At 40.8% G+C, this 14805-nt stretch overlaps 1 protein-coding gene across 1 annotated transcript in view; it reads right to left on the bottom strand.

Moving 5' to 3' along the window:
- Positions 1-5169: 5169 nt before the first annotated feature.
- The window catches only part of anos1 (anosmin 1), a 37787-nt gene continuing 28151 nt past the window's right edge, over positions 5170-14805 (bottom strand). Inside the window, exons 7-14 of the mRNA XM_026296343.1 lie at positions 14426-14631; positions 12744-12888; positions 11588-11734; positions 9185-9273; positions 7991-8162; positions 7177-7391; positions 6353-6494; positions 5170-5667 (exon numbers count right to left, since the gene is read on the bottom strand). Of these exons, the coding sequence (XP_026152128.1) occupies positions 5609-5667; positions 6353-6494; positions 7177-7391; positions 7991-8162; positions 9185-9273; positions 11588-11734; positions 12744-12888; positions 14426-14631 (1175 nt within the window). The 3' untranslated portion in view covers positions 5170-5608. The remainder of the gene's footprint in view (positions 5668-6352; positions 6495-7176; positions 7392-7990; positions 8163-9184; positions 9274-11587; positions 11735-12743; positions 12889-14425; positions 14632-14805) is intronic.

Below are 14805 nucleotides of genomic sequence, written 5' to 3'. Positions count from 1 at the left end.
TTTGAACCTATTGCTAGTGTTGTGGTGTTGCACTGTCACATATAGCAGAAAGGAACTATAAACATTTAGACACTGTACTTTACCTGAATATGTTCATTTTATTCCACTTTATATAACTTCACCACTTCTCAGGGAAATCTCTTTTATATAGAATGCAGGTATACATTTCACATGCAAAACATATCCATCCATACCCGCTTATTCTTATTTAAGGTCACAGGGATCTGCTGGAGCCTATCCCAGCTCTCTTTGGGTGAAAGACAGGGGTACACCCTGGACAGGTCACCAGTCCATCACAGGGCCACATAGAAACAAACAACCTCACACGCTCACACAAGCCCACACAAGCACAGAGCGAGCACACAAGCACAGAGAGAACACACAAACTCCACAGAAAAATCCCTGCTGGGTTTCAAATCAGGAATCTCCTTCTGTGAGGCAACAGTGAAGCAACAGTGCTGCCCTCAAAATATATCATTAGTTTAAAAAAATATTGTATAAAACATAACTGTAGAACACCCAATAGTATAGGTATTTCGAATAAAAATCACTTCAACTTTGTGCTGACTATTTCCTGTAGTTTGTGCTCTCTCTCTCTCTCTCTCTCTGTACCTTCTGCAGGTGTCCCTGGTCCTAGACCTGTATATTGCTGATGTGCAGTTACTGGCCCCACCAACCTGCACAGTGTTTATTTGTTGTTTAATGTTGTTGTTTAATGTTGTTGTTGTTTAATGTTGTTTCAGATGGCTGAAACTGAGCCTGGTTCATCTGGAGGTTTCTTCTGTTAAAGGGAGTTTTTCCTCTCCACTGTCACCAAGTGCTGCTCATAATGGATTTGTTGCAAAGTGTGTTGAGATGATTGTATTGTGATTTTGTGCTATACAAATAAATTGAATTGACTTGAATATATCACCCTGATATAGAACATTTTGCACTACTCGCACTTTTGATACTTAAAGAACATATTTCTCATAATAGCTATATATGTTTACTTCAGATCTAAAACTAGTATTTTTACATTGTTTTCTTGATATTTCTTTGAAAAAAATATCTTCTACCACTGATTATACTGTGAGATGTTTTTAATATTTGTCTCACACTGTAAGTATATTAGAAACACATTGAATAATGGAGTCCAATATATCTCCACTGCCACAAAATTATCATACAGCTGAATCAACACCCCTTGGAGACAGCTTCAGCAAAAATGAACAGTTTGATATTATAGTTATTGTTAGAGCTATTGTATTGGATTGCACTTGATGGCACAGGTATTAGCTGGCTGCTTTATTTATATTAAATAATTTGTTTTAATAATATTTTAACAGCTCAGCAGCATTCTGTAAAACCCAACATGGCACAGCTTCATTTCATCCAAAATACTCTCCAAAAAGCTTTAAAAGGCACAGAAACTAGAAAACCAAGTTCCCTGGGGAGTCACAAAGGCTGAAAAACTTACATATTATCAATCTGTCTTTGGATGTGGCAGTGTTTTTACTCAATTGTCCTGGTACTACTGCACACACATGCACTTTTCACTTTGTCACACAAAGGGTACAGGCTAAACAATATTACGCTTGTCAACATCATTGTAGCTTTGGTGTTTGTTTAAAGTGTGGCATGTCTGTTCTCAGGTCTGTCCATGTGTTCTGGTCTTCATTAGACTTAGACTGAACATCTTTGCGACCTGACAGAGAGTGCCTTTCATGTGTCCCCTGCCTGGTCCCACTCACCAGAGCCTAACCAGAAACATGCCACTGCCCAGGGCAAGGTCAGACTTCTCACCATACCGCAACATTAAAGCAACATTGCTTTTCCTAATATAGGGGGGGGGGGGACTCTCTCACTCTGGTTATTTTTCATCAGTCTTATAGACAACATATTCCATCTCATGATATTAAAGCGGAAATGGAAGTATAGTGCATGTGGTAGCAATCTGAAGCGAGTGCCTGGCTCTGTTGGATGATCTCACTGACCTGAAACTCACGAGAGCAACATTTGGAGCTTTCAAATTGCTCAGGTTACGATCTGTGTCATCTAAAAAGGAAAAGTAAAGTCCATCCATTTTATTTTTTTACCTCATACTTCAAAGTCAAGCTAAGATTGGACCTATCATCATAACCTAAATTCCACCCATCCTTTAAGGAATAATGTTCCTGCTGTTCTGTCCACCATTGTAGGATGACCCATAAAAGTGGCTTAGATTTGACAAACAGTGATGCATGGCTCATTGCAGTGTTAATCTGCAGAACGGGTGCAAAGAGGTCAGAGGAAATGTGTGGGAGAAACAGCCTATCTTTGTTGCACTCCTCTGAAAGGACTTACTGTGTTATTCTCAGTTCTGATAAAATAGGAGCTAATGTCAAACACAAGACAGCTAAATATTTAACTGACTGGGATTATTTAAAAAGCCAAATGAATAATATTGTTTTCAGAAATATGTCTTTAAATTTGAAAGCAACATCCCCTTGGCTGGCTTTCATGATAGGTATGTAATGTCATGCAAAGTGAATAAGCTCTCTCTGGTTTCATCAGAGACAAAGCTTTTGTACTGACAACCAACCTATTATTTAGTTGTTGCATTTTTTTTCCCCCCCTTTCTTTTATGTCCACAGGGACTTGGACGTCTTGCAACATGCCTCAAAGGAGGCTGGAGGCCCTTTTGTTTTGAGGTTTTCACACTTGAGGGCCATGGTATTTGGTGTGTGTAGACAGGGAGTGTGACAGCCTGAAAGGGAGAGGGCTTGGACTGGCTCACACAGAAAGGAGCCTTGGCTAAACACTGGCCCAGCTCCTAGAGAAAAGAGAGGGATTAGCGTGCACAGACCAAGAGGAACTAATCTCCTGTGACATAATAGAACTGTACATAAACAACATCCCTGAGAAGTGAGTGGAGAAGCACTGACTGACTGAAGAGGCTGGGTGTGTGAAAACAAGGGCTCAGGATAATTTGTCACTCTCTGTGGAAAATGGTTAGAAGATTAAACTTCAAATTTAAGCATCTGGAACACAGTGTCTCTTCCCAAACCCATAAAAGAAACAAACAATACAGTGCATGGCACAAAAAATATAGTGCGCGATTTCTAATATTTCCATTTTTATACAATCTTTTCTGCAATAGATTAACAAGAGAACAGGAAACTAAACCTTTATTCGTAGGAAATAGTATTTGCCAGTTTGGGAATAGTTATTTCCCTTCAGTGTAACAAAGGTAAAGCAAATTAGATCTGCAATATATAACAAGACCATAACTCAAGGGAGTTAATAAACAAAAGTCATGAAAATGCATTAGTTTGAGGCTGGAAAGCAAACCACATCAGTTAAAAACAATCAACATCTAACAACAATTGCTATTTTCTATTTTCCTCTCTGAGTAAAATGCTAAGATGAACCGTTTGCCTGCTCTCTTTGATTATTGCTTAAGTGCCTCCTCCATCCCAAACCTTTCTGTTTCACTGGATTCATTTTATATTTGTGATGACGTTTGGAAATATCATGCTGTATCTAACTGTTTCAAGATGAATCTCAAATTATACTGATTTATTTGAATTGTTTGAACATATGCTGGACGAACACATGTGAAATCCAATCACTGATGGATTCCCTGCACACCTTAATCAAATGTCAGCAACGTCTGATGTCAACAGCACTTGGTCTGGATATCAAGCACAACTCAAGCTGATCCACAGATTTGAATACTCAGATGGATGAATCCTCAGTTTGTGAAGATACTGACGTTTAGTTTTTAGTGGATCAACAGCTTGTTCCTGCCCATTCTGCAAGTCACATTAAATAAGGGCATCTGCAAAAAGAACACAATGTAATGATGACTGCATATCATGCTAAATATTTATCTCAGTACTATAAAGAAGAATGTGATGCTAAATCACTTTCATACATATGATAAAGTATGCAATATTAACCACTGTTTAGTATGCACTGTTATCAAGATTATCTAAATGTGTTGCTCAGAAAGGCTTTAATCTGACATATACAAATAACTCATCTTCTCACTTTAAATATAAAAAAAAAATGACACACTCCTCACATAGTGTAAGTTCAACTCTCACAATATCTTTCTTATCTGTATTTTCTTGTAAACATTTCCACTAGTCATTTTTGCAAGGGTGAAAGGCTGCTGAGCAGAGGAGGGATTTAATGCTTTTCAAACACACAAGTGCTCTGAGAAGCAGAACGTTACACCGAGGGGTGCCGACCTCAGCGATGGTAAATTCACTTGAGCTGTTGCACTAGATGACCTGTTTATTTGGACTTGCAGAGAGCATGTCTAAGGCTCCTGGACCGATCCTGTACACAGAGTCTGCCATGGTGGATTTTACGGCCAAAATAAGCAACAGCAACTGCCAAGTAGTCGAGCACCGGGAGGACAAGCGTGTCTATTTACTGCTCACAGCAGCTTCAATTAAACAAACAGCAAAGGAAACTGGTTAAGGATTATTTTATTACTTAGCGGTTTGTACAGTTTCTACCATGGAAAAATAACATGTAACATAGGACTGTATTTACAATTCCATTTTTACAAAATGTCTTTACAAGATTTTTTTGCCGGTTCAAAAGTTTGAGACTAAAACACACAAAACATACACATTCACACACATCCAAACCAAAATTTGTAATACACATATAAATAAATATAGACATTCACTGACTGTTCAACGACAAATATTTCTACAGCCAAGAACATGTACAATTCATCATTTTCACACAAGTTATAATTTCATTAATAAACATTACATATTACTCCCAATATAATTCTTTGTTAATCTGTTAATGAAGTATTGCTAACATATTGAAAAGGGGTAACACAGACATTATTTCATGCCAACAGAATGCTAACGTTTGTCATGCAAAACCATTACAAGCTTTCAATTTGAAGCAAGTAATTCATTTAGAGTTCAAAAATCAAGTGTACTACATGCAACATACTACGTGAAATATTCTGGGTTAGACAACAATGACTTTAGTTACTTTATCCATCAGTACTGACTAATATGTATGTATGCCTATGTGCCTCTTCAAAGGGTAACACAAAATAAATAGATGAATTTCTACTTTTCTTCTTCATGAATAAACACTTGTTTTGCAGTTCATGTTCAACCATCCTCAGTCAAATTTTTTAAGTAACCATGTACTAATTGCTTGGCATTATTCAACTGATCAAGTCCAAGTAAATGTTTTTTTTTTTTTTTGTTTGTTTTTTTTTTACAATAACAGCTGAATGACAAAAATTTTAGAGGTTGATCTAACTTTTACCTGAAATTCCATAGCCTCCTTATGAGTCTGGGATCAGTAGGTGAACTGTGTAGTAATCAGCGCAGAATATGGGACCTTTTCACTTTAAATTTCACTGCACAGACCATCCCGTCCAGTGCCATGTGTCTGTCAAAAGAGAGGGGTTTAAGAAGGACTAGCTGATGTGTTGTGGAGCCCGGGGGAGATGGACCCATATTTCACGAGCAGGGGAGTCAGTTCATGGTCTGGTGCACTGTGTTTCTGTTTGGTTCCACACATGCCTTCCCTGACAGACAGGAGCAGAGAGCCGCTGGTACTTCTCCCTGTTTGAGTTGAGTTTGCCTTGACTTGCAGCTCAGTGCCTCTCTACTGATGGCTTCTGGTGATGAGCATGGTGCTGCCGGAGTCTGGGTCCTAGAAAAACATGTTATCAGAGGCCCATCAGATACCACTTAGAAACCTCACATCATAGTAGCAACTGAATACTGTTGTGAATTCGCGTTACTGTTGCAGTGTTTAATACTAGTCATAAATACTTTTTTGCATCCTCTCATTTTGCTGAGCTAAACACTGCAGGAGCATGCTGCAAACACAACACATAAAACACATAAAATTGATATCCTAACCTTGTTAGCCAACAGTTGCCTATACAGTATAGTTTATATATAGTTTTTATGTTTTTGTTTTGTCGACCTAACGAATGTAGGAGCAATATTCATGTGGGTTCATCACTCTGAGTAACTGCTTATTTGTATAAGGATATACTGTTACTATTTGACAAAGCCAGGGTAGCTCTTTGCCCTTGTTTCCAGTCTTTGTGCTATGCTAAGCTAACTGAATGTTGACTCAAACTGCACACACGAGAGTATTATCATCTTCTCATCTAACTCTTAACGCCACAAAATGAACAAACAAAATGTCAAACTATTGTTTTAAGGACGCTCTAAAGTACCATATTGGCCCTGAACATGAACTTCACACAGCACTACATAATATAGCAGTAAAGATATACCACAATATTTTTTAAAAAATTGGCAGATTACCACTTAAACTGAGGTAATTAAGTTACAAGGTTGTTTGACATGCAACAGCTACTTACGGTGTTGAATGACTGGTAATATGTTCGGGGTCTGGAAGGTTTTGACAGTGGCAGGACCTTCTCCTGTAGTTGTTATGACTTGTACCTCTAGTCTGTAGTAGGTGGATGGCCGCAGGTTGGACACTACAAGCAAGTTATGATCCTGCCAAAAAAGGAGAGCAGCAAAAGCCATGCAATCAGTTGAAATACAACAGAACATGCCTTTGAATTTTACAGCACTTTGATTTGAATGGGTTGTGAACCAAGGGAGTATCAGCTGCACAGCTGTCTCTGACCAAACCACAGACAAAAACAAAGACTTTGTTTTCATAAGGCTTGCTGCCGCTCTCTTTTGCTGCCAGCTTGATAAAGCGTGCAGTGGGTGGTTTTATTTATAGATCAGCCCCAGAGGCTGGGAGGTGCAGATAGGCGGAACGAGTTGTTGATGGAACAGATTATGTCAAAAGAGCGGCTTTTTCAGAGGATGAAAGAGGAAGATGTGAAGGCAGATGAAAAGGTAGAGGAAGAAAACTTCTGGAAGGACACAACACTTCATCAGATCTATCATTGTGTCTGTCTACACACCAGAGCTTATCACAAGATTCCTGCAAAGAGGCCACAACATCCCTAAATCACCCTCACCTCTGGCAGATGCTGAAATGAAATACTGGAGATTGAACATGCTGTTCTACTGCAAAGGACAACTGACTGTGACAAAACTACTGTGGGTCCCCTGCATTATTTGCACACATACAACATTTAAAACCAAGGTTTACTGTGTGACTAATCAGTGAGGCAGAACAGAAAATCACCAGTCGTGTTTGAATGACAATACAGACACTTACAGGAGGCAGGATCTGGGACTGGGAGATGATGCTGTTCGGCAGGCTGTTTTGCCGGCTCTCAGTGGTGATCTCAGCCCAGGTGACCTGGAAGCCTGTGATTCGCTGATGAGGAGCCATCCTGGACACACGCCACAGGAAGTTGCCAGTGATGTTTCCTCCATTGATGGAGAAAGAAGCAGTCAGGTTCTCTGGCTTAGCCAAAACCTTCGGTAGACCTGAAATTGTTAGAAGAAAGGTGGTGTTTACCATGCTGTCATTTTAGGCAGAATAGTTTGACATTTATGATGATGATGCTATTATGATAATATTATATCAGCCTACAAAATATGTAGCTAGAGCTGTCACCTAGCACAAAGACTGAAAACAGGGGGGAACAGCTATCCTGGCTGTATCCAAAGTGAACACAGAATATTTAATTTGTACAAAAAACAAAGCATACAACATGTGTTGGTTATATGGGAGTTTGTGCCAGACTATTTCTAAGTTGGGGAGAGTGGCACCCTGAAGCCTCCACTGCACAGCAATCTCATGGTCGCAACAAGATGGCAAAATAGATACAATATGTTAACTAGTGTGCTTTAGATGTGCTGGTATGCAGATTTTATTGCCCTTGGACAGACCTATCTGGCTGCCTCGTCTCATTGTTGGCTGAAATTCCAATATTCATATTTCTCTAAAATGTTGAGCTCTTCCTCAGCAGCTATTAGGATTTGTCCATAATTCATGATTACAATATGCTGCAGTCAGTGTCTGCTTTCAACTTATGTGGATGAATTTTTCAGTGCCTTTACGTGTCAAACTTTTGTATACTCACCTCCCTCCCCTGGGCAAGGGATGTGTTTACGGGTTTTGCTCCGGATGGTAGCACAGGATGGGGTAAGGAAGGTGGTGCTCTCGTCCTTGGAACGTCTCTTGGACTTCAGCATGTGAACCGTGACTTTGTACTTGCAAGAGAACAGCAGGCCCGGGAGGTTGATGTAGTTCTCCTGAGCCAAGAAACACATTATTCAGCCCTGATGACTTTGACATGTCACCCAGGTCAGGTCCCTTGGAGCTTCAGAGATAATTAAATACACGGTGCTGAGGCAGATCACATTCCCGCTCAGGCCTCAGGAACATGCCCCACATTACAGGACCACTTTGAACGCTCACATGGTAGAGGTTAGACCACTACTCTCCTACTCAAACTGAAACAAGAAAGAGCATCCATAATGGATTCATGTGTAATTTGAAAAGAGAATGGCCTGTAAATCCATGATAATAAATTCTGCAGTCTTTTACTTTCACTGAGTTCAATCTTTAATTATCCATTGAGCTTAAGAGAAAGAAAAGAAAACCTTTTTAAGGAAACAAAAGAATCATGCCAACTACTGGATCTAGATCTTGCATTTGTAATAAAGAAGTTCTATATTAATCTGCAGTCCCTTGAGAAAGAATGTGTGCATATTCTCTGATATGGAACTGCTTTGATTAAATGTGAATGAGCCGCTGTGCTCACATAAAAGCAAAAGCCTGGAATCCGTCCTGGGGTGCTATAGAAAATGGATGTATATTTCCTAGCAACCAAAGCGGTGGTCCCCAAAGAATGTGTTGATTGCCAGGCCTCCACCATCCTGTATCAGCTTGAGCACAAACAGTTAACCCACCCACCCTCCGACTCTCCCACCCCCTACACAAACCCTGCTACACCCTAACACAAAATCCCATGCAGAAGCATGGCTGGGGCTATTGGAGGTGAATGATCCCCCATTCCGGGAAACATTGTTTAAGTCAATGCATTTTATTGGCCAACACACCACATGCCTGACCATGCGAATGACTCATAATAGTCAAAACAGCAGCCGGTGATTTGCCCAGTAAAAGCCAACAAAACAAGTTTTCAGACTCACTGAGTGGAGTTGTGTTCTCTAGATAAGCTGTCCTTTCTAAGCATCAGACAAAGGCTTAGGCACACACTTTGCATAAAGCAGAGCCAAAGTGCAGTAGCTCTTTGCATCCAGACACTAACCTGCGTGACAGATTTCTCTGGACCCCGGGTCTCGTTGTGGCTGCAGTACTCTGGCATCCACTGGACATGGTACCGACTCACTGTGGGATCTGAAACAAACAGAATGGAAAGAGAGATTGGCATGTGACACAACAAAGACACAACCCTCTGTTCAGTCCTATACTTAAGAGAAAAAAAAACATTCCAATAAGTTCAACTCAATTAAAATCTGTTGTTCTGTGAAATTCTGCATGCAAAATTTCACTTAGAGTATAGAAATAGTGCTGGTGTATGCAAAATGTATTATAGTACTATATTAAAATATTAAGAAGCACTAGGCAGCTATGTGCTATTTTATTTTATTACTGGATAAATTATGTCCAGAAATGACCAGAAGATCAAACAGTGCATCAGCACCAATGTCTACATTATTTTCTTCTCTCACCAACTCCAAAACAAACTGTTTCACAGTTTCAACACCTTAACAAATTATCAATGATACTAGATAAGCTGAAATGGTTATTGGCTGAAAATATCCATTGGCTGAAAAAAAAGCCAATGGATATCTCATTGAATACAGTGTTTCTATTAATGGTTATCATGATAACTCATATCATGAAAATAAAAAGAATCCTGAAAGCATTTCCATCTTAAATCTTTGCATAACATAATTGATGCTCATAAATGGCAGATCAGTTCGCACCCCAAACTTTTCTGATGAAACTTTAAGGAACTGCTTTCTCATCAGCGGACTAGCAGTCTCGCTCCCATGCTCGGACACACTACCGCTCTCAGCTGCAGACTCCAACAGCGACATTTAATTTTACAGTGGCTCTTTATGAACACCTCAGTAATGTTTATCTGCCCATCACGCTCATATTCTTTTACTAGATTTATTCAACTCTGTGTTACTTGGATATGTGAAATACAGTATTTCTCCAATTAATAATTGAGTTACGCTATGATCGACCCTCGTGGGGGACTGGGTTGTAGTAAGGAGATAAAAGGAGCCCTTTGAAGGCTTAGACAGAGATCTGGCACTTGGAGCCCCTGAGCTCTTTGGAAGCAGAAGAGAGGAATTACAGGGAACCGGGAAATTGGGAAAAAATAAACAAGATACGCTTAGCTGAGTCTGAAGGGAGTGGGGGAGTGGTATGTAAAACAAGAAATGGGACATGGAAATCAGGTAGAGAACAGAACCTCAGTAGTGTTTGATAAATCATGACCTGAAGCAAGCATCAAAAGTGCTGCCACTGTCCGACTGCTCTCTGTTGTCTGGGTGTTGAGCAGACAGCGACATATCATCTAAGCTGGTATAGGCCTAGAGGAAGGTTCTGTTTTGTTTCGTCTGCTGGAAACAATCCAGAGGCCGCACTGATTTGGACTGTAGAGACAATAAGTGAGAGTTTAATCACGGTTCAGTTAGCCAGTCTCTTTTCTCTGTCACACAAACCAGATGTCCAGAGGCTCCAACTCTCCAGGCCATCTGTACAGTATGTCTGCCTGTTTACAGTAGTGGAACACAGGTTGTCAGAGTCCAAGCCAGGGTCATCCCTCAAAGTAATGAGTGGCAGTGACACACACTCTGCAGACCAGGACCACAAAACCAAAGACTGGGCCAGGATTCATTTTGCTCTGCAACACGGTGATTCCCCAGCTTTGCTAGATCCTCGTCAGCATCACTAGGAGCTCTTGAGTCCAGGCCAACCTTGCTAACAACTCTGGGCCAACTATATCTTCCCTGTCTCTCTGTCACTGATTCAGCAGTTGGTGTCTCACCAGACTTCTCCTTCAGCCAGGGTTTGCATTCTTGACTCTAAGATGTGGAGTTTGGCTTGGGTGATGACATATATTAGCAACATAACATAGACCAGTGAATGGGACTTGACAGGTTACCCTGAGAGCATGGCTTTCAAGGTTTCCATATTTCCACTCTGCTATTAACAGAAGGGATGAGGTATGGATGCCGCTGGGACAGGCATTTCTATAGGCTTTAACTCCTTGTGGGGCTGCAACTCATGACCGTTTCTGTTCCCTATGACATCAGGTCTTATAAAACAAAATGGAGTGTTTCCGCATTAAAGTAAGGGTGAGGATCTATTGAATACAGCTGTCAATAAATCCCATTGCCCAGCTCTGGACCTGTGTTCATTTTTCTTTACTAAACAGCGGCTCCACTCTAACAGTCCATGTTCAGGTTTGCACCAATTTGCCCAGCACTCACATGACCTGGCTCTCTCAAAGACACATGGTTTCATTGATTTAATTTGCACTATACCACGATTATAAAAACAATCTTACATTGTTTGAGTAAACGACAATCAGTTAAAATACTTTCCTATAGTGTATGTGACTCACAGTGATTGATGGGCATAATGGGGTGATAATTAGTTTCTAACAAAGCTATAAATCAATACAGCATACCTCCCCGATTCTTCCAGTAGACACGGACCTGCAGCTGGCCATCCTGGTAGAAGGGCGTGCCTACCTCAAGAGGGCCAGAAGGGCGTTTGGCCAGGGTTGAACCGAGAGGGGATATCTCCTCCTTCTTTGACTTGAGCACTGATTTTGCTGGGAAGAGAAAGGAGAAATGTTTGCTGCTGTAGCTAAGACACAACAGTGGCTGTGTTGTGGCAAAACTCTCTAGCATGGTAACAGAAACACAATAATGTCTTTGTGAAATCACAGCAGTTACAACACGTTCTTTATGCATAAATGTGGTGCAATTTGATGGGTACTAGCACTGCCAAGGTTAGAGGTTCAATTCCCTCTAGAGCCGCACGTGCCTAAAATTTACACACTCACTATAGGCTCAGTCTGTGCTTCCTGAAGTTGTAGGAACTCTGGATGAATGCAGATGTGTTATCAGCAAGGCTTGGCCATTCCTACTTTTTGCAACCCCTGTGGTGATTGTTTGCCTGAAGACTCCATGAACTGGCAAGTGAAACAAACACCCAAAAAGAAAACAGGAATTTGCTAGGTTGGTCTAACCTTTCCCATATTAATCTCCAATCACAAAACTGCAGCTCCATTTAAGGTTTGTTAGATTTCAGGGACCCTGCGTAACTCTCAGCTGCACATACAACGCCTGTTTGATTGCCACAAATCCTCAGCTGCATCACTGAGTGGAGAGTTAACCCAGACCTTAGCATGCTAGTATTTGCATGAAACACAAAGTGCAGCAGGGGCTTATGGGGAAAGTGATGATGATGTGTTCATAGCTCATTACATTAGATAAAGTGAAATTCTGGCATTACGGCAGGCCTGCAAGAAAATCAGACGTTTTTAAAATTTACTCTAAGGAGGAAATTAATATGCTGTATGAACCAAATTTCACAGCAGTTTACAGTTATTAAGATCTTTCCTTCAAAAACCACAAATGTCAACCGCATGGTTAACACTGGGCAGGGGATCAGCAAATTAATTTTCTAGGGATCATGAATGTGTGCAATAAAAATAAAGGCAATCCATCCAGTAGTTATTAGTAGGTATTTCTGATGAGCACAGCTGTTACTAGAGCCATGCCCATAACGTACTGCAAGCAACTGCATCTCCATTAAAATATTAGCACCAAGGCTACCTGATTCATTTTTCTGGTTGGTGCTGAAGTGGAGAGAAGCCTTGGAGCTCTTCAGTCGCACTTGTCCCCAGTATGTGACAGCCTGCAGTTCCACGGTGTAACTGGTGTTTTGCTGAAGTCCCTCCAGATCCACCCAGTTCTGAGCCTAAGACACGAGAAAACAGTGTCATCATCCCTGTGACAGTTCCAGCTCGGCTCAGCCTGGGCCAGCTCGGGCCTGTGGGAAAGCCCTGTTTATTAAGAACACATGTGGAGCTGAGGAAAGATCACGGCGAGGAGATAGCCTTCAGGGCCTTGTGAGGGAAGCATGTTATCAGAGCCTCCCAGGGCGTCCTCACTGTGTTTGACTTCCAGCATTCCTCCATCAGCGTGAGCTTCATGAGTTCTTATTACTGACTGCGTGTGTTTTGACATTCCTCCCCCAGCAGGCTGCTTTCAAAGCCCAAAGGTGCCAAAGTGGAAACCAGTAGTACATGTGTCAATAGGTGTCTGGTGTCTCCCACTTCTATCTCCTCTATGTGACATCTGCTATGGATTTCAAAACCTAATTCGGGAGAAGACTCTGTAGAGGTGTGCATGGACTGTCTAGACAATCTGTCTTTCTGCTCGAGACTAATTAAATGCTCGTCACAGACACTGAGCCACAGGTACGTGCTATCAGGTCTCAAATCACTGGATATATTATGTGATTGTGATGTGATGTGATTTACAATGATCCAGTCATTTGATTCAGCTCTATTCACTTTATGTGTTTCTAAACCCACTGCTTCAATCTGTGGCAGCAGAACGTTCACATACATAACTGTGTCGTTTTTATGGAGAAGCAAAAAATAATAATAATTTCCAATGACATCAAAATGTTATTCTGTGGGTTTCTGAGATATCCAACTCAGGAAGTGAGCTCTTAGCTTCCCTGTTTGTTTAAGCTTTTGTAACTAAATGATATTCAACCTTCTAGGTGATCGCAAGTGGGAAACTTTGTCTATGTGACATGCCAGACAAAAGGCCATGAAATCTCTTCATTATGACTGGAGCAAAGTCTTGAAAACGTTCCAGTGTGCAGGCTATCCTGTTCCAAGGAATAATGAAGCCTTTAACAATAAGGCTCAAGAAGATGAAAATCTTTTTTTGGATGTATGTTTAGTTTTTCTTTCCTGTTTTATTAAGTTTCCCATCAGTTTAAATACACTGTATGCATTATTGTAAAAGACAATAAAAGCCATGGATAATTAAATGAATAAACCCATGTAGAACTTCAGACACAGTTGAATTTCGCAATCAAAAAACAAGCAGGAGAAAACAAAAGCCCCAAAACCATAAAAGAATAGGAACAACCCAAACTGAGAAGCACAGAACTTGATTTATCACTCTAAAAAAGGCAATTTATCCCAATTGGTATGTTTTCTTTCAAAGCTTAATGTGTTTGCAAGTTCTTTCATCAGTGTGAGGAATTAAAACAATGCAAAACATGTTGTACCAATCTGTGGGAGATTGATAGCCAAGTATAAATAATGCATCTCTTTTTATCCTTGTTTTCCACTGCAGGCCTACATGGATATTTACAGTGATGTGTTGACGTCAGAGAAGATGATGCTGAGGTAATCCTGGAAAGGACCCTGCAGTCTCAGAGAGAGAAAAATAAAGAGAGAGAATATCTCACTGAGACAGAGTGACAAGATTACCCCATTGGTGGTCTTTCTTCTTTTCTTTTTGGATGGCACCATTGACTTGGTGGGCACAGTCCAGCTCCAGAACACTTTGTAATGATGGATGGGGATATCGGGCTCCTCCAGCAGGGTCCAGTTAAGATGGGCTGTCACCAGGCCTTCATTGCCCAGCGTCATGTTAGTGATACGCAGGCTGGTTGGGCTGGGAGGGGAGGATGGATCTGAAGATGCAGCAACAAAAAGAAACAGTGCTGTTAGGTTTTAGCACTGGGCCAAGAGAGATTTTTTTAATTTTTTTATTTTTTTGCAAGTATAATTTAAAGTTCAATGTAATACAGGCGGAGACACCTTTCATCACTTGAGGGTTTGCACTGCAGCTGAGGAGGAGAAACAGT

This window comes from Mastacembelus armatus, chromosome 21, assembly GCF_900324485.2.
Source record: "Mastacembelus armatus chromosome 21, fMasArm1.2, whole genome shotgun sequence".
NCBI classification, from domain to species: domain Eukaryota; kingdom Metazoa; phylum Chordata; class Actinopteri; order Synbranchiformes; family Mastacembelidae; genus Mastacembelus; species Mastacembelus armatus.
The sequence above is the reverse complement of the archived record's forward strand: the minus strand, read 5'-3'. Positions and strand labels throughout refer to the sequence as shown.